At 42.4% G+C, this 21,157-nt stretch overlaps 1 protein-coding gene across 2 annotated transcripts in view; it reads left to right on the top strand.

The window, feature by feature from the left end:
- The first annotated feature begins 137 nt into the window (after positions 1–137).
- Positions 138–21,157, top strand: part of LOC125310662 (ubiquitin carboxyl-terminal hydrolase 37-like) — a 23,753-nt gene continuing 2,733 nt past the window's right edge. Inside the window, exons 1-12 of one of the 2 annotated variants that reach the window (XM_048268294.1) lie at positions 138–222; positions 398–438; positions 10,057–10,125; positions 10,285–10,330; positions 14,703–14,941; positions 16,720–16,854; positions 17,391–17,522; positions 17,764–17,887; positions 18,171–18,310; positions 19,219–19,318; positions 19,431–19,510; positions 21,041–21,136. In XM_048268294.1, the coding sequence (XP_048124251.1) occupies positions 190–222; positions 398–438; positions 10,057–10,125; positions 10,285–10,330; positions 14,703–14,941; positions 16,720–16,854; positions 17,391–17,522; positions 17,764–17,887; positions 18,171–18,310; positions 19,219–19,318; positions 19,431–19,510; positions 21,041–21,136 (1,235 nt within the window). In that variant the 5' untranslated portion in view covers positions 138–189. The remainder of the gene's footprint in view (positions 223–397; positions 439–10,056; positions 10,126–10,284; positions 10,331–14,702; positions 14,942–16,719; positions 16,855–17,390; positions 17,523–17,763; positions 17,888–18,170; positions 18,311–19,218; positions 19,319–19,430; positions 19,511–21,040; positions 21,137–21,157) is intronic. The other variant, XM_048268293.1, reaches the window with a different exon arrangement.

Genomic DNA, 21,157 nt, shown 5'->3' on the forward strand with positions numbered 1-21,157 from the left:
GCACTGTGCATAAAAATGCGCTATAAAGGACTCAGGCGAATGTATGGAACATCAGGTTCAGAATGAACGTCACAAAGACTGTTTGTTACGTCATGAACCTGTCACGGAGTGAAAATAAAAGCGGGCTGAAATTTGTCATCCATTCATAATTGGATTAGTGATTGATTGAGGTGACCACAGTTCGACAAGATGCTTTGCTGCCCGTGTTTTCCTCTTAGGAAGGTAAAAGTTAACAGCGATAATAATAATAATAATAATAATAATAATAATAATATAAAATAATAATGGCCTTGATATCTATCTATCTATATATATATATATATATATATATATATATCTATATCTATATATATATATATATATCTATAATCCTGATGTATCAACCTTCTGTATTTAGAAGAGGAAAGTCCAGCCAGAGCCTGTTTCAACCCCAGAGAGGTAAACTATTGTGTCGCTGTCGTTCCGCGATTCTGGTACATAAGGCACACTGCCAAAATCGCCGCGATTTCATGTACCAGAATCGCGGAAAGACTGTCCCTTTCACATAGACCGAGGCGGAACGGCGGGAAAAAGTGTCTCGCCAAACTTACTACCAAGCCCCCTAGACATTTTGCCGAGTTTTTTCGTTCCGGCACCAGTGTGAATGGGTCAAGGCGGAAAGGGGAATCTGGGCGGGCATTTCGATGCTATGTCCAGCCGACCACAGGAGATTGCAAATAAATCTAACTGATCAAAAGCAGCAATAGCAGAGACAGCACATTATGTCAATCTTTAAATTCACAAAGTCTCCAGTCATGTAATGCCTGCTAGAGTTGACTGTAGCTCGGAATGCAATCGGTTGCCATAATAGGCCATCCTAAAATCCAGCGATAAAATAAAGCATTAACTCATGAGCGTCTGTCTGCCCTATATGTATATCCTCTGATTGTAAGGCTTACAGATATCTAGGCGATATTTGTAACATTTATTTTGTATTTGGCCTGTTATAAAATCATGTAGGCCTATTGAACAATTTAAACACATTGTGAACCCCAAAGTTGGAGACATGCATACATTGCTGCAAATTTAAAACCGATTAGGCCTACTCTGGAATGGCTAACTGTACAGGGGAATGCTTTACACCTTTGTGTTCGGTAAGGTCTGCTGTTTATTCTGATAAAAAAAAAAAAAAAAAAAAAATTGGCCGGCTGGCCACAACAAAAAAAAAAAAATATATATATATAATTTATAAAATATATAGGCTATATAAACATTTAAAAAAAAAAAAATATATATATATATATATATATATATATATATATATATATATATATATATATATATAATTTTATTTTTTTTTTTTTTGTGTGTATTCTGCCGCCAATTTTCAAAACCCAATGTGGCCCTTGAGTCAAAAAGTTTGTATACCCCTGGACTAAACTGTCAATATCTAATCAGCATGCCAGCTATTTGAACACACACGGCATAACAGCAGAGTTTAAAAGACGTATTTCGAAAAAGCTAAAACAAATGCATGTTTTCCTTAAATGTCGATGAAGCCACCAACACAAACATGAACAAAGTCCTCAATGTCCTCGTTCGTTTTTTTGATGATGGGAATGCAGTAAAAACGCAACACCTGGCGAGCAGGAAAATGCATATAGACCCTTTCAACAAACAAAAACAATGCTTGAATGTTCTATTTGGGCCCCAATCTACTTCCTCTGCATTAAGATAACATATGGAATGTTCAAAAGGAAGTCTTGTGGGGCCAACTATGATGCTGATAATGGAACTCTTGAAAGGGTCCATAGCCAATGCCTCATCACTTATGCTAGAATTAAAAGATGTCCCGCAGTCCTATGGTTTGGGGCTGCCACCAATGACCCACCACCCACATAAAAAAAAATGGTTGCAATGCCTAATAATCTCACTGCCTTCGTCATAACTGCTAACAGTGCGCCTAGGCGTACTGTTAAACACCTGTAAAATATTAAGCTGCCGTTTTCTTTTCATGAGGAGCACTAGGCCTAGCTTGAATGATTTATGACTGGATGGAACGTTGCGTTTTTAAGCGCCAGAACTGCTTATCACGTCGTGTGACAAAGTTTACACCAATCATCATCTTCTAATGTATCCTTATGTAACAAGGTGGACCTTAAGTGTGTTGCAGGTGACCCAAATAAATGGATAGGAACAGAGAGCTTTGGTCAATCATTTTTGCTTTTTATTTCTCTTTAACTGCTTCAGGAGGGGGAAAGGAGACTTGGTCAGGGAGAATGTCAGAACAGAAACAAACAATAATAGCTCAATAAACTTGGGGATAACACAAAGACAAGGACCCCTGGGTACAGCTGTGACTGTCTTTTAAGCACTAGTTAGCAAAATACCATACGCCGTCGCTCGACTAGGAGGGAACCAAACTGTGCTCACACGCACCCACAAGTGCCACTACACTGCAATCATCAGGAGTGAGTAATCAATCACACTAAAGAACACTCATGAAATGGTTTGAAACCCACACTGGCCACTAGGGCATATACTAAGATGGAGCCTACTGCTATACAGGCATTGGCTATCTAGCAAAATTACAATCGTCACAGCTAGGAGGGGCAAGGAGACAAGGAGACAAATAAAAATAATAAAACTCAAACCAGTAAAAGGGAGAAAAATCAGGAGGGGAACATTAACTGAGGCAGCCCTCGAGCGGATGGTTAAGAGGGCTACTCAAAAACACTGGCCGCACACCACATTACACACCTATTCCTCCACCCCCCCTTCCCCCTCTCCTATCTAACTGACACCTGCACACACTCTCACACACACAATACCCACCTTATCAAACATTTTCATAACTGTACAATCACAACATGGTAACACTTACATTCCTGACCTGGAACATCCGTGGATTGATCTCAGGCAAAAGAGGCTGAAAATCTTAAATCATTTGGATAGTTTAAAAGCTGACATATGTCTCCTACAAGAAACTCATCTCTCAGAATTAGACTACACCCGTGATCAAATCAAGACAATTCAATCACATTTTCTCATCTCATTACAATACAAAACAAAGGGGAGTTTGCATTCTGATTAACAAAAGAATCTCATTCATCCATAACGCCACCATCACAGACCCAGAAGGACGTTTTGTCATCATAAACATCTCAATTCACAATACCCCTATAACAATTGTTAATGTTTATGGCCCTAATACAGACAACCCAGTTTTCTTTCAGAACCTCTTCACCTCCATCTCAACTCTATCGGGCTGTCCCATCATAATTGCAGGCTTAATTTTAATACAGTGTTAGACCCCACATTTGACAGATCTGATCACTCTAAAAGCAAACGAATCTGGCAATCCACAAAACAATAAAACAGTTCATGAGTTTATTCTGGCCTTGGCGATTGTTGGCGGCTTCAGCACCCAGACTCCAAATGCTACTCTTTTTTTTCTCTCCGTCCACCACTCCTATTCCCATTATTGATTATTTTCTAACCAGCAACTCTATAATGAAAAATATCTCTGATTCAACTATTCATCCCATAGTCATTAGCTTATCATGCCCCAGTTACAATTAAATGGAACATAACGAACCAACAGCCACCAATTAGCAAATGGCGTTTTAATACATCCCTCTTACAAGACCCAAATTTCATCAGTTTTGTTGGGAGAGTGGGCATTCTTTCTAGAAATGAACGGCTCCCCTGAATCATCTCCTTCCCTTCTGTGGGAAACAGGAAAAGCAGTACTCAGAGGAAGAATCATCTCATATTCAGTATACAAAAAAGAAGGAAAAGAACAGGAAGTAGAACTCAACAATAAAATTAAACAGTTAGAAGAAACCAATGCAAGCAACCCAACTGAAGAAACACAGGCAAAACTTAGGAAACATAAATTCAAACTCAATGAAATACTCAATAAACACACTCAATTTATGATTCACCGCCTAAGGCAGGAAAACTTCCACCATAGCAATAAATCAGGTAAATACTTAGCAAATCAAATCCAACGTGAACAAAGAAAAATCAACAATCCCGGGTCATAAAGAACTCAGCAGGAAGCTAACCAGCTCACCTGAAGAAATAAATCATGTTTTTACCAGTTTTACAATAAACTATATTCTTCAGAAATAAACCCCAACCAGGAATTCATAGACTCTTTTCCTAAACAGCATCGAATTACCACAACTCAATGAGACCTAAATAAAACCTAGAATCACCTATAACTCAACAAGAACTGTTTGATGCTCTGAAACAGATGCCCGATAATAAAGCACCAGGTCCGGATGGCTTTTCCTGCTGAGTTCTACAAACAATTTTGGACCATCTTAGCTCCACTTTTCATCAGAATGATTAATGAATCAAAACAGAAAGGACGCCTTCCAACTAGTTCCACCACAGCCTCAATTTCACTGCTCCTCAAGCCCAATAAGGACCCAACATTGCCATCCAGCTACCGACCAATTTCTCTCCTCAATGTGGACAATAAGATAATCGCAAAATGCTAGCACACAGATTAGCAGAGGTCACCCCATCCATTATCCACCCAGACCAAACAGGCTTCATTAAAGGTAGAATTTCATCCACCAACACCCGCAGACTGTTAAATATAATGTATCACTCTACAAATTTTCAAGATAATACCATCATAGCAACTCTGGACGAGAAAAAGCTTTTGATAGGGTGAACTGGAATTTCCTGTTTTCCACATTAGGGAGGTTTGGCTTCGGGAGTCGCTCATTAACTGGATTAAACTTCTATATACCTCTCCTTCAGCCACAGTAATCACCAATGGACTAACATCACAAAGTTTCACTCTTCACCGGGAACTAGACAGGGTGCCCACTCTCCCCCTCACTATTTACAATCTTCATTGAACCCCTAGTAGCTGCCATCCGCCAGAACCCCTCATCAAAGGTGTCCAGACTCCATATATGCATCACAAAATCAGCCTTTATGCTGACGACATTCTTCTCTTTCTTCAAGACCCCACAACATCAGTAGAAGAAACCATCAAACTCATTGACACATTCTCTAAAATTTCTGAATACTCAATCAATTGGAATAAATCTGCAGTTCTCCCATTACATCCCAACAGCTGGGATGTGACAGCCAACTCTTCACCTATCCCACTCTGCACTAACTATATCACTTACTTAGGGATAAAAGTCTCCCCAGGCTGTCAGACTTATTTAGCCTAAATTATTCCCTCTACTCACTTCAATAGATGATGACCTTCAACGCTGGAAGAACCTCCCATTATCCATCATGGGCAGAATCTCAGTAATCAAAATGACAATACTGCCCAAAATAAACTATCTATTCTCTATGATTCCAACCCAGCCCACCACCCTCTGGTTTAAGTCTCTCGATTCATTAATCACTAAATTCTACTGGAAAGATAAGACCCCAAGGATCAAACTGCGCCACTCTCCAAAACCAAAAGCAATGGGAGGACTAGAGGCCCCACACTTCCAGCACTATGCCCTGGCCAACCAGCTCCACTTCATCCACAAATGGCTACACCCCACCCCTCAGACAACACCTGGTTAGACCTAGAACAAACAATCTGTAAAGAAATTAAAATCTCAGATCTCCCTTTCTGCAGTCAGTCGGTCAAAAAAACATCCATCCTTCAAAGCCCCAACAATTTCAGCTACTCTGACAGCCTGGTGGAGATTCTACCACATCACTGATTCACCTATAGCACCATCAACCTGCACTCGATTTGGAATAACCCAGATTTCACCGTCAATAAAAAACACTTAACTTTCACACATGGATGGGAAAGGGCATCACTCACCTTCAACACATTCTTCAAGACAATAATCTGGCCTCATTTTCCTGTTTGGTCCAGAAGCACGCATCGAGAGTAAACACTTCTTACAATACCTGCAAATTAAATCATCTATCCTAGGAAAAATTAACATCCAGACAGCTAACCTTGACATTCCCCCACCAATCTCAGAGCTGCTTAATATTCCCTCTCCCAAAAAAATACTCTCCCAAATTTACAAAATTATATCTTGTTCAGAAAAACAATTGGCCTGCCATATCACAAATGGGAATCAGACTTATCAATTACTCCCCGGTGCCGACTTCTGGACCAAAATGTGCAAAAACATCTACCTCATGACAAAGAATAGTAATCTACAACTAATACAATACAAGGTTCTTCACAGATTCCACTACACTGCACATAAATTGGCAAAAATGGGGTTTGGCTCGGATCTTTGCACTCACTGCACACAAAATAACCCAGATACATACATTCATGCGGTTTGGCATTGCACTCCAATCAACCACTTCTGGGTGAGTGTCACAAAATCTCTCTCTTCCATCTTTGGCTGTCACATCCCAGCATCCCCTTCCTTATGCATACTTGGTGATACATCCACAGTCAATTTAAGCAACTCCGCAATAAACACTACTGGTAGCTTGACTATCGCCAAGAAAACAATCCTCATGAACTGGAAATCTAGGAAAAAGCTCACATCACTCATTGGAAAAACTTGTTAACAGACTATATATCATTAGAAAACCTATCAACTACAAACTTAATCAATACTCAGGATACAACCTCTCCTTGGTACCCCTTTATCACCTACTTACAGTCCTGACCCTCTTTGCCTGAGTTCCATCTCCACACGATCATAACACACTTCATCAACAGATACACATATCATCGAACACTAGGCAGGAGGGTAGCTGGAACTATTATTGTTATTATTATTATTATTATTATTATTAGTAGTAATATAAATAGCATCCCCCCTTCTTTCCCTCCCCTTTTATTTACATTCTCTGATAACTTTACTAATTTCACTCTTTTCTCTGCCTCTCCCATCGCTATTCTGCGGGGCCCCATTGGATGGCTTGGGAGACTCCGGGTCCCATGGTCGCTGTGTGGTTTTGGCATTGGTTGGGTCCTGTGGGTTATCTATTGGCCCTGGGCCCCCGTGTGCACCCTCCTCATACGGCCATGCACCTTTGTCCTGGAAGCACACAGCACGCTTTTACTCTCTTTTAATCGCACTACATGTTAGGTGACATACATAAACAAAAACTACAAAACAGGCTAGGGTAAGAGTGGAGTGCAGGTAGATGCCTCATCAGGTGTCTATCTGCATGCCTCACTTATTTTAATGCACACATTGTTGAGGCATACATCTTACACAGGGTAGTGTGGTGTGCATGGGGAAATCCTGACAGATATTCACCATGCATGCCCACTTCTTTTAATGCTACATTCTAGATAGACCCCTCAACCTAGCCATTCACATACTGTACATATTTAGGTCAAGAGTGGCGGTTGGGTGAAGGTCTGGGGCCAGGTGTGGTTGGTCGTGGTAGTGGGGGATGTGTGCATATGCTGGGGGCCTGAGGCGATGGGTGGCACGCAGGTCCTCCCCTCTGTCAGCTCGTCGCAGTATAACTGCAGGGGCTGGGTGGAACTGTGGCCATTAATGGGTGCCCAGGTTGGCAATCAGTCAGGCAATCAACCAGGCAATCAGTTATTCCTATTATTATACTTATCATTAATAGAATAATTACAACTCCTCTCCTGAAACCCTCCCTCTCTATGTTCCAGCTTCTCTCCTCCTGGCCCAACAGCAAACCAGCCTTATACATATGCACACACACACACACACACACACACACACACACACACACACACACACATACATCCTCACATACTCACTACCCCTCACCCCCCATCCCCACCCCCATCCCAACACCACCTCATTCACACTCTTAGAGCTACCATCCGCACCCCCATCCCCCTTCTTTTCATTCCGTCATCAATTTCATCCCTGATAATCATATCTGTAATCATCCTGACGCTAAATCATCCTTAGCCTTTCTGTTATTAATGTTATGTTGTGTTATGTTTGTGGAAGCCAAGTCAATGTGATGTCTTGTTAAGTTACAGTATGTGTTTATGTAATGTACGCCTGTTTGTCGATGTAGTATTCATGTGCATGTCGTGAGTGTTGCATTTTCTGTAATGTCAATGATGTTTGCAAATAAAAAAAAAAAAAAAAAAAAAAACACTGGCCGACTAGGCCAGTGCCGACAGGGTAGGGAGAGGGGAAAAGCAGAAAACAAACAAACTGGGGATGAACAACCAACTAACTCAACCTGACCATAAACCAACCTAAGCGCCGCTACTTGGCGTTGGAAGGCACAATAATGGGCTTAAGGACAGAGCAGGTCACCACTAGGGGCAAAAAAAAAAAAAAAAAAAAAAACACAAACTAAATTTAATCAGGGGAAAACAGTGGTCAGGCTGTCATACTGACAGCCAGCTGTGATCTATAGCAAACAAGAAAACAAGATTTTACTAATAACATACATCATCTTCAATTATCACATACATGCCACAAGTCATAATTTTACAGTTATCAATACAAAGAACTTTTAATCAGTACAACATGTATGCACTTAAATCTTAAAATATAAATAACATACAAACACATATTTCTAAACCCATGTAGCAACCCCAATCATTATTGCATGGTTAACTGGCAGTACAAGTAAGCCATTGCTGCCTACCTTGGCCTCGTTTGTGCTATGGGCAAGAGGCCCGAGGGGTCAGAGTGGAGGAGGGAGGGCGCGTCAGCTATAAATGAAAAAAAAAAGGAATATTGAGCCAATGTACAAGGCATAGCTAACGTAAAGGCAGGGCCTGGTTACGGCAAGACAGAACAGCTGTAGACGTCATTGCTGCGCTACGAACTTTAACACACAACTATGCTACTTGCTAGGCTCATTAGCATGCATCGCCTACCTTGATGAACATGGGTAGTCTACTAGTCAAATGTCGGGTGAAATAAGGCAGGATTCCAGGGAGCTTTTGTCACACTGCAGTGAGATTGGGCCATACGGAACAGCACAATCAGCCAACATCCTTAAAAACCACCATAAAGCTAAACAGTATGAATCCCCCCTTACCGTCACTAACCAAGCAGCCCAAGGTTTGTTTGTTGGTTAGCAAGAGAAACAAACATAGCTAAAGCCCATCGACTACGATACTGCAGTTCAAGATGAATCACAACCGCATACGTTAGCCTAGTATAAAAGTACACCTACCGATGCCCAGCGTGAAATAAGCACAAGAAAACGCTCCTGTCCTCCAGAGTAGCCTACTGCCAGTGACGGCAACTTTCATCCTACGAGCCTCACAGAACACCATTATATTTCCAAGGAGTGATGGGTCCATTGGTTCAGTGTCATGTCCACAGGTTGGCACAATTAGTGTGCGCCTAATCAGTAGGCGTGCTCACACTTATGTTGAGATGTCCATTCTCTTTGCCCTAGGGCCTAGGCTATAATTTGTGAGCAAAGCATGTTTCAATTAAGACAGTACACAAGCTATTTTTATTGTTGTAAATATGATTTCATTAATAAATTGTACGCACAGCGCGTACAGTATTACGGCTGGCGGCACCACTGACCAAGGCCACAGTAGCCTGTGAACCTCTGATTTTCAAAGGGGAATCACGGCCAACACAGGGGGCAACTCTTCTCTTCAATTTCCCTTCCAAATTACTTTTTATTGTCTGAAGACATCTATCGCAATAATCTAACATTCTAGGCAACAGCAAAGCAAATGCAAGCTAACCAAAGTGCAGTTGGTTCTCCCGCCATGGTTATGGAAATCACACACCTACTGCAACTTAAGGCCCACGCATAATAAGGCCTACGACTATCACTCTACACGCCCCCTGTTGCACGTCAGATTTTAATTTGCTAGCTGATCCTGCCTCCTGGCTCCCCAAAATGCCGCATCATGTGAACAGATCAGCAGGCCAGCAAATTTTCGCCTCGTTTTCAGACACACTTTGCGGCAAAAAGACGTCTCCTCTTCCCGCAAATTTAGCGTGATCTCTGTGTGAAAAGGCCTTGTGTGTGTGTGTGTGTGTGTGTGTGTGTTGGTGAAGTGATCATTGCTAATGGCCATATGTAGGCCTATATAAATATGGTTATGGGATTTGACGCCATTGTCCAAAGCACACACAAATAGTTGAGTTGAAGTAGAACTCTCCTCTCATCTCCTCATCTTTCCCACAGACGGCCTCGGAGACGGCCTCGGAGGCTCTTTAAAAAGAGAAAGACTGGGGACGCTGTCATCCCCGAGAAGTAAGCGTTCATCAGCGAAACTTAAAGAGATTCTATTACATTCTGAGAGTGTTTGTCTGTGTGTGTTACTGTGTTACTGCGTGTGTGTGTGTGTGTTACTGTGTGTATGTGTGTGTGTGTGTGTGTGTGTGTTGACTAAAGTCCTCATGTCTTCTTCAGGGATATTGTGGCCAGCCAGGAGCCTTTGGCCAAAGATGTCCCTCAGGTAACCATGACAACACAGATGCACTTCCTCTCTGTTACCCCTACACATAGACTGTATATAGAACTGGACAGTGTGCCGTCTGTTAAGAGTGATGCGAGCGCTAGTCCAGAGCCCCCTGGTGGCTGGTTGCAGTACAATGTGTAACTCCGCCCATCCCCATGTATTTCAATGGCCAAGTAGCCAACTTTCCGTGTCACTTTTCTCACCTAAAACTATTTTTGTATCTACAACTTTTTATTCGAAAAAATAGTTTTCAAGATGCTTCAATACACACAATTTTTCTTTTCTCGCTGAAATTATTTTTTTTAATGTTATATTAACAAATCTAAAAAGGGCGTGTTTACACCTATGATTGACAGCTGGCTGGCTGCAGACACGACGCTTTGTCCATTATGTTTTAACGTCTAGGCTGCAGACACTACCACGTCATCGCTCACTTATTTTAACGACACCTGATTTCGACACATAATCTAACCTAAATAAGTGTTGCTGTTATTATCATTAGGCTATATCTTATCACAGTCTGACTAAATACAAAATTGATAGTCATACATTGTGTAGTTGTTTGTAAGAGACATCGTTGTTAGTTGTGACAGATTCTTTGTGAAAAAAGATATGTGCTGTTCTTTCGTAGATGCTAAGTATATTAGCTCATAGCATGCTACATCATGCTAGCATTAGCCAGTTGATAGGTAAAGTAAAAGGGCTCTGATATATAGAAGTGACGTTAGCCATAGTCACCATCATTTACAGTCCTACTTGTTTCAAATGGTTTAACATAACCAGTGATTGCCGCCATCATCGTTGCAACTTCATTTGAATAACTTAAGTCACTGGAGAAGGCGATGTTAAGTTTCATTAACGTTAACTCTTGCTTAGTTTTGCGAATGGCAAAAAAGGCCACCTAGCCTGCTAGGTCGACAACCTCGGTATGCCCCTTTATGAATCGGCCCGACAAATAACGTTACTTGTGTTTTAGTGAACACATTATTGGACCATAGCTTAACGTGAGGAGGGATTCAAAGTTACAAATGCTTAGTATGCTTAGAACAGCGGTATCTGAAAATGCGTTAAGGTATTGTTGTTACCTGCGATTGCACTGCTGGAGAAGCATTTTGCATTTGTATGATTTGATCAGGTCTTGCCAGTGATGTGTAATCCTCCCGTAGACGTACATCATTTCAAAATAATACGTCTAAATTGAAAACTGTGACAACAAATTGATAGGCTCTCTCAATATGTCTGTAATCGTATGCCTCTACCACAGGCTTGCTAGTCAGAGAGGGTGCTCCATTACCAGAGAGAGTGCTCCATTATAAATCAAAAATGTAATATTGCAGCCTTCATGTCAGCTGTAAAAATATGAGAACATGGACCTACTACATCAGGATACTCTGTAAACATTTTACACATAATCAGGAAGCTACTTTGCTGTTCAGTGTGTGATGTGTTTAAAGTGGTACTACGTTTAAAGAAATATTTTTATTCTTTGTTTCAAGTGCATAAGAAAATACCACATTATGATGATGGTTATGGTTACCCTTAACAAATACAAAACAATATAATACTTAAAACAGGGATCAATCAATAGCCTAATGAAATAAACAATGAAAATGAGGGGGGAAAGCAATAATAAATAATAATGCCCATTCAATCAATAATATAATAACATGGTAAGACTACATTAAGGAGAATATCAATAATAAACAAATGTCAAATTAATCAACAGCCTATAATGAAAATAAAACAGTACTACTGCATACAAACCATAATGTATAAGAAGTGCTTAAAAGACCAAAACTATCACAAGAACGAAGAGCACTGGGCAACTCATTCCACCAACATGGAACCACTGAGGAAAAGAGTCTTGAATTTGACCTAAGCGTTTAAGACTGGTCGACACAACAGACGCTCATCAGAAGACCGCAGTGGGCTGTTGGGGATGTATATCTTGATCATTGAATTAAAATAACAAGGAGCAGATCCAGTCAGTGTCCTATAGGCCAAAGTGAGAGATTTAAATTTAATTCTGGCTACTGTAGGGAGCCAATGGAGAGTAACTAGGAGAGGAGTTACGATGTGGCCTCTTTGGCTGATTGAAGACCAGTCATGTTGCAACATTCTGAATGATATATCCCACAAAAGAAATAAAAAAAAAAACATTCAATATTGATTTAGTATCAACCAATAATTATTCTGATATTAATATTCTTGTAACGTCTACATCTTTGTGTAGACTAGTTAAATACTAAGCAATGGCCTCTGACTTAAATACCAATATGGTATTTAAGTATAAATACTTAAATACCTTAATATGGTATAGTCTACGTGATACACAGGACTACACAGTAAACCCATTTAAAAAGCATCATCTCAGTATACCCATTTAAAATAGGCAAGGATACGTATTCAATAACATTTGGGGTTGCTCACAGTATACCCACCACTGCAACTAACTAACTAGACTACACCACTGGTTAAATGGCGCATTGCAATTTACAATTTGTGTGAGTTCAGGGGCATACAGAAAGTTGAAGTTTGGGTGACATCAATAAAGAAAATAGAAACAAAGGGATGTGTACAGCCTCAAGAATGAATGATGTCACATTAACAGAAGGTTCAGAGCAGCGGCAGACCTTTCTTGGTGCCACGCAAGTTATTGAAAGTCATGTGTTTTCAGAACGTAGTGGTGCTGTGCCATGTCCCATGTATAAGGGGCTTCAGGTTGATCCAGTGACGGTGGGTGATGTCAGGGGACTTGGAGAAAGGAGGAGGACATGCCACCTCAGACCACCCCAGCCAAACCACTTCACGTAGGCATTCCCTTGCTTGCAGACTAATGTAGACCATGGAGACCACCTTGCCGCCACCTCCAGTACATTCAGCCATCTTACCTGCAAAAAGGAAAGTTACAATAAAGTTAGTCAAACAATTTTACAACATTACAAAGCATCTAATCAGGCACTCAACACCACTAGTAATACCAATTAATTAAATATATGTGTACAATAAACTTCACAGCCTACCTAATGTTAACTACACATTTAAATATGCGGTGGGAATGTTATTAACTTGCGTCAGCTTGAAAAATAACGTTATCAGTATGACTGATCATGGACGTTAGATGACAAACTAAGGTCTTTCTCAAATGTTCACCGATATCCCTGGGAAGTGACTGGTTCTTGGCGTAGTGTTTAATGCAGGCGTTTCATTTATCGATCATTCACTTATGCGGTCTACAACTACCGACCTATTTTTTACAGTCTATGCTACCGGCCTACCATCACAGAAGTAGCTATAACAGAGGTGTCTGTCGTTAACGTTAGAAAAAATGCAACGCTGGCAAACTGGCTAGTAGTTACATTAACATGACGGGTTGATGAGGTCCATGCTTCACATTACGTTAGCGTTAACTTGCGTTGCTTTATCACATCATACCGTTGCTTTATCACATCATATACTGTACTGACTGTCTAGTGTTATTAATCCCCATGTACAGTCAATGGTTACTCCATGTTGAGATGGCATACATTAAGATTGAGATATTTGAAAACAGCAACAACTAATAAAACCAAGTATATCATGCATCGACTGTTACGGGAGCTGTGTGCTAATCTTCACTTCAACGACTAACTTAGCCTCCCGTTGACGGTAACGTTAAGGTAGCTGCTAACGTTAGCATGTAATTCGCTGTCCGTATTTCTGTTGTTAGCTCATTAGTATTCACCATACTAAATTGTCACAGTCTATAATCAACATAATAAGCTCTCTTAGACGTATTTAAGAACAACAACTTCTAACTTTCTTCTAACTAGTAACTTTTCAGTTGATACGCAACACTTACCAGACAAGAACAAACCGATTGTTGTTTGTACTGTTTAACTCACAGCCGCAAAATTCATCCAGCCAGCTAGAACTAGCCTTCGGCGCCGAGTCGACCTGCGTTGTGGAAAGGAGAAGGGGGGGTTTCACTTGACAAGGGGGCGTGTTTAACTTCGCTGAGTGGCAACTGAGTGGGCGTGCCTGACCGCGACTCCTCTTCACTGCGCATGCTTCAACTTCTGCTGCGCAGCCGCACTTCAAATTGGTTGCAAATTTTCCAAGATGGCGTCGCCTCGGCGGCTTCAATTCCATAGAACACTGCTGAATGCAACCACAGTCCAGTTCTATATACAGTCTATGCCCCTACAGCTTTAGGAGCATTCTTCACCTGACTAACAGCCATTTAATTAGCCTTTCATAATCAAAGTCTGCCTCTACTGTCTTGTGTGACACATGTCAAACAAATATATTTATATTAATTTGTTTGATTGCTGAATGTGGATGCTTTGACTTTGAAAACTAAAATGAGTTTATTTCCATTTGACTCCAGACCTCTAGGACAGTGGAGACCACTGAGGAGGAGGTCCCCCGTCTGGAGACCCCCAGCCCTCTGGTCACCCCAGATACCCCTGCGACCTCTGCGCTGGTCACCCTGCCCTCCCCAGAAGTGGAGACCCCCACTCTCCTCACTGGCCCCAACACCACAGCTCCCAGAGCCCCCCAAGGAGAGGAGGAGGTCCCTGCCCCAGACCCTGCTAAGAGGGAGATGACCCCTGACCCTGTGGACCAGTGAGTGCTGAATCAGAACTCAACACACTGATGTGCCCTCACTAACTTACATAGCCACGCTAAGACCAGTGCTGAATCAGAACTAAACACGCTGATGTGCCCTACCTAGTCATAGCGCATAGCATATATTTCTATAGCGCATTTACAGACGGCTGAGCCGCACCAAAGAACTTCACAATAAAGTACTAAGTGCAATAAACAAAAGAATGACCTAAGGCAGAAGGAAAAATAAAAAATGAAAAGGGCAACAAGACAATGACTGAAGGAGTTAAAATAATGTAAAAAAGAGAGAACATATAAAAAGGTAGCCAGGGGACACTATACACTGACACATAAAAAGAAGACACTAATCAAAGGCAAGTGAAAAGAGGTGGGTCTTTAAAAGGGACTTAAAATATTAAGAGACTGGGCTGCACGGATGTGGAGGGGGAGACAGTTCCAGAGTCTGGGGCTGCTACTGCAAAGGCTCTGTCCCCCTTGGTTTTTAGCCTGGACCTGGGCACTTCCAACAGAAATTGGTCAGCTGACCGTAGTGCTCTGGAGGGGATGTGGTGGTGGAGAAGATCAGATAGGTACGTGGGGGCCAGACCATGGAGGGATTTGTAGACAGTAGAAGTTTAAAATCAATGCGGTAGCGGATGGGGACTCTTGGGGAGCCAGTGGAGCGAAGCGAGGACCGGTGATATGTGATGAGTGCCCTATCAGAACTAAACACGCTGATGTGCCCTCGCTAACTTACGTAGCCACGCTAAGACCAGGTGCAGCCTCACCATCCATAAACATTTGTTCATAGCTACTGGGTCACACTGTTTGATACACTCGCAAATATGTAAGGGATAATGTATAGAACACCGGTCATTACTGGATAAATAAGTCCCGACAGGGCGAACCGGTCTTGTTCCGCCCTGAAGGGACTTATTTTCCCAGTAATGACCGGCGTTCTATACATTTTCACGCTTATTACACGGCTACTTGCCTACACGGCTACTTGCCAAAACGAAATAATAAACTCCCCACGATATGACTTTAGCCTACATAGCCTACTAGTCTATTTGTTAGCGTTCATCGTGGCATTTGCTGAGAAACAAATAGTTCCCATCAACACACGCTGAATTTGAATCAAACATTCTTTAGAACACAGCTGATCAACCGTCTGCTTTCACTTTTGAATGAAGTTCCAGTCCTTGCGTAGTGATATGAAAGACGTATCAGAAGCACAAAACCCATTGCCATTGACAGCGGTAGTTATATGTTTGCAGCGGTAATTACATGAATATATTTTACCGTAGAACTTTGGGAAATCCCATTCAAGCCAATGGAGTGTTCTACTTGCCTTGTGAAGAACTGTCTAATAAACACAGATATAGTAGATATATACAGACACACACAGTAAGGTTCAGCTGCATTATCTACCACCATATTACACTTTGAGTTCTGAGATACTCTTAAAAATGGCATATAAACACAGCAAGGTCCAGGTGTAGTATCGGCCATATGTCACCTTTATGAGTTTAGATAGAGTCGTAAATGTCTTATGTATTATATTGTTTAGATAGAGTCCTTAATGTCTTTTGTTTTTATATTGTTTAGATAGAGTCGTAAATGTCTTTTGTTTTCATATTGTTTAGATAGAGTTTTAAATGTCTAATAGACAATGAGTAAGATCCCGCTAGCCTCACAGACCAAACCTACTCCAGTGCTGCATGCAGTCCCAGATCTCCTTTTAGTGTTAACCTGAGTGCTGGGTTTATTAACACTCATCTCCGAACTGTTCACAGGAGTATAACAAAGGTCCTACAGAGGCAGTTCCCTTCAAGGGGGCAAAGAGAGAGGGCAAAGACGCCCCCTTTGGCCCAAAGTAACACGCCACATGTTCATACTCTCCTCTCGGCCCAGCAGCTGGAGTGCAAGGGGTAAGTCACCCATAACGCCTCCCCCCTCTAAACCAGTGGGGTAAGTCACCCATAACAACCCCCTCTAAACCAGTGGGGTAAGTCACCCATAACACCTCCCCCTCTAAACCGGGTGCCCCCAAACCAGTGGGGTAAGTCACCCATAATGCCCCCCCTCTAAACCAATGGTTCTCAAACTTTGTCTGTCATTCCCCACTTTGAATTTTTTGAATCTTGAAATTTGAATTTTCAAACCCCACCTGACCCCATCAACCCGCCGGGTCCGGTCCGCCCTGTCGAGACTTATTTTCCCAATAATAACCGGCGTTCTATACATTATCCCTTACTTAATGTATGACTGGTCTCATTTAATCTCCTTCCTCTCAGGCTGTCCAACCTAGCACAGACGTGCTACATTAACTCCATCCTTTAATATTAACTTCTATGTGTATGTATGCATCTGTGTGTGTGTTTGTGTCTGTGTGAGATGCATGTTTGTATATCTCTTGGCTGTATGTGTATGACTAACTGGTCTCATTTAATCTCCTTCCTCTCAGGCTACCCAACCTAGCACAGACCTGCTACATTAACTCCATCCTGCAGAGTCTGTTTGCACTGCGGCCCTTCTGCACCCAGCTGCTCCTGCAGGAGGAGAAATGGAGGAGGGAGCCCTCAGCACTGCTCCTCAGGTAAGTACACACACACACACACACACACACACACACACACACACACACACACACACACACACACACAAATTTAAACACACATAATTGCACACACACACACACACACACACACACACACACACACACACACACACATACACACACACACACACACACACACACACACACACACACACACACACACACACACACACACACACACACACACAACTCTCTGTCCCTCTCCTCCCTCCCTCCCCAGGTCCTTTGTGGGGCTCCTGGGCCTTAGAGGCTCCAGAGAGAGGGACCTGAAGGTGGCAGTGCTGCTGCAGTTGAAGCGCTGCATCGCCCTGCGCAACCAGGAGTTCCAGGGAAACTCACAGAACGTAAGAAAACACCCCTGAAATGAGAATCTGTGCTTTAACAATCTCATGCGCACTCTTTATAATGTTGATTTATGTGCGTGTCTGTGTGTTTTATGACTGTTTGTTGTATATGACGTGTGTGTGTGTGTGTGTGTGTGTTTTATGACTAATTGTTGTATATGACTTTGTGTGTGTGTGTGTGTGTGTGTGTGTGTGTGTGTGTGTGTGTGTGTGTGTGCGTTTGTGTGTGTGTCTGTGTGTTTGTTGTATATGACTTTGTGTGTGTGTGTGTGTGTGTGTGTGGGACGCGCAAGAGTTCCTGTCTGAGTGTCTGCTGGGCCTCGGGGGCATTGGGCACGCCCTCAAGATGAGGGGCGTGTCCTATCAATGCCCAGTGGACACTCAGCTCTCCTTCCAGCTCCAGCACATTAGGACCTGCAGGAGGTCAGTCAGGCCCAGATCACATGTATTTATATAGACTATATATTTATATACACTGTTACTGTAATTCAGGAGTAGGGAGACCTCTAGTGGTCATTTATTTATACAACACACTTAAACATCTTTTGCATCGCCGGTTCGAATCCGGCCTGATGCACCGCCCGCCATTACGGCCGTTGTCCCGCAATCTCCCGTTGTTCTGTGGGGCAGTCGTGGCCCACTGGTTAGCACTCTGGACTTGTAACCGGAGGGTTGCCGGTTTGAGCCCCGACCAGTGGGCTACGGCTGAAGTGCCCTTGAGCAAGGCACCTAACCCCTCACTGCTCCCCGAGCGCTGCTGTTGATGCAGGCAGCTCACTGCGCCGGGATTAGTGTGTGCTTCACCTCACTGTGTGTTCACTGTGTGCTGTTTGTGTTTCACTAATTCACCGATTGGGTTAAAATGCAGAGACCAAATTTCCCTCAAGGGATCAAAAGAGTATATATACTTATACTTATATATAAACGCAATACAAGGTGCTCAGGGCACATTCACAGACATTACTCCAGTGTGTGTGAAATGTGTGTTTTTGAAGTATTTAACTACAGGCTAAACGTGTGTGCGTGTGTGTTTGCATGTATGTGCGTGTGCGTGTTTGTGTGTTTGTATGTGTTTGTGTGTGTGTGAGAGAGTGTGTGTGTGTGTGTGTGTGTGTGTGTGGGCGGTGTGTGTGTGTTTGTGTGTGTGTGTGTGTGTGTGTGTGTGTGTGTGTGTGTGTGTGTGTGTGTGTGTGTGTGTGTGTGTGTGTATGTGTGTGTGTGTGTGTGTGTGCGTGTGTGTGTGTGTGTGTGTGTATATGCGTGTGTGTGTATGCGTGTGTGTGTGTGTGTGTGTGTGTGTGTGTGTGTGTGTGTGTGTGTGTGCTGAACAGCTGTGGACTCGAGAGCAGGAGGGAGGAGAGCTCCACCTTCCTCTCCATCCAGATGGTTGCGCAGGGCACAGTCCACAAGAGTTTGGAGCGTTATTTCAGCGTACGTGTTACCAACCAACTCATTCCCCATACACACGCCGTAGTCATAACTCACACACACACACACACACACACACACACTGGTGTGTCACATGTGTTTGTGTCGTCCGCAGGAGGCCGAGGTGGAGTTCAGCTGTGAGGTGTGTGGGGGGCAGACGTCAGGCCTGAAGTGTTCTTTCCACACGCTGCCTCGGTAAGTATGCACTTCAGCACTAACACACCACACACATATAACATATAAGATACACACCAGACACATATAACATACACACCAGACACATATAACATACATATAACATACACACCAGACACATAACATACACACATAATCACATATATTGGAACGTCACCTATTTCCGCCCATGCCCTATTTTCCGCCCGTATGTGCATGTGCCACTTAATATTCATTTCTATACAAACCAAGACGGCGAATTCCTAAAGAAACGCAAGCACCCTCACCATACTGTAAGTGTATCTAAATTATCTATGTACCAAAAATGACATTTTAGCGTGACTCGAAGAGCTGTAAACAAGTGTGTTGTAAGGCTGCGTGTACAATTCTGCTTGGAGCTCCAGTGGAATTTTGAATTCGCAATGAGAATTCTCGGTCTAACCGTTGATGTGCTGTGTGAGTGGCCGGAAAAAGCCCACCCAAATAGCCCCCACCAGCCCAGCACCAAACTCTGAGCACGGTGAACAAAATCGGATTTTGAAGGCAGTAAATGCTCCCGTTAAGAACCAAACCAGATTTTGTTCAAATCTACACACCTATAACTCCTGAAAAATGTAAGGTTAATTTATCAAATGTTATTTTTAAGTATTAGAAAAACATCTGTGACAACAAAATAATGCATGCACTCTGTTTCCAGAGCATATGCTTTCTCTGTTTATGATCTGCAGCGTTTCTCATACTAGGAGCCTCCTCGATGAGTATATAACTGCTGGTCACCGGAGCTACAAATTCAAATTATGCCCGGCTTCTGTCTGTTAAATTGCAGCACAATTGAACAAAAGACAATGAAACGTTTCCCCAATCAGGAAATACTTCTTAATTTGGTCTCATCAAATATACAGGCATATATTATATTGAATGGGCACTTATACCACCACCACTTAATTGTAATACAACCACTTTGGAGATAACGTGGGTAGGTCCTAGCAACGATGTTTAGAACAACGAATGAATATCCTGTAACTGTCCAAGAAAGCAGCAAAGCGATTGGATAGCCTTAGCCACTGACTTGGATTGTGACTTGTAGACTCAACAGGTAAACATCATAATAGCAAATAGCCTTTGGCGATGACAGACAACAAAAACATTTTAAACCACATAACGTCCAGGGCTCACATGGAAAAGAGACCTCTGTCTCAATGTGACTACCCTGGTTAAACAAAGGATAAATAAAATAAAATAAAAAAATAGTTTAACTCTTGTCCTCCTGTTAACTAGTGCTACCAGTGTAATATTGTAACTCTTGTCTTGTTAACTAGTGCTACCAGTCTCCTCCTGTTAACTAGTGCTACCAATCTCGTCCTGTTAATTAGTGCTACCAGTGTAACAGAGGAACTCTTGTCCTGTTAACTAGTGTAACAGAGTAAGAAGCCACAGCAGGCTGCCATTCATGACAATGGAACTGGTCCTGTGTGAAGAGACATCTCCTATCCTATGGACCACATTATATGTACTCTGTGTGTATTCTCTCTCCCCCCCGCCCCCCTCTAGGGTCCTCATTCTTCATCTGAAGAGGTTCTGCCCCTTCACCCTCACCAAAAAGGAGGCGCACCTGCAGCTGGATGCTGAGCTCCAGATCAGCCAAAGGTGGTAATATGCACGCGCACG

Source organism: Alosa alosa, chromosome 17 (assembly GCF_017589495.1).
Source record: "Alosa alosa isolate M-15738 ecotype Scorff River chromosome 17, AALO_Geno_1.1, whole genome shotgun sequence".
In the NCBI taxonomy this organism is placed as follows: domain Eukaryota; kingdom Metazoa; phylum Chordata; class Actinopteri; order Clupeiformes; family Clupeidae; genus Alosa; species Alosa alosa.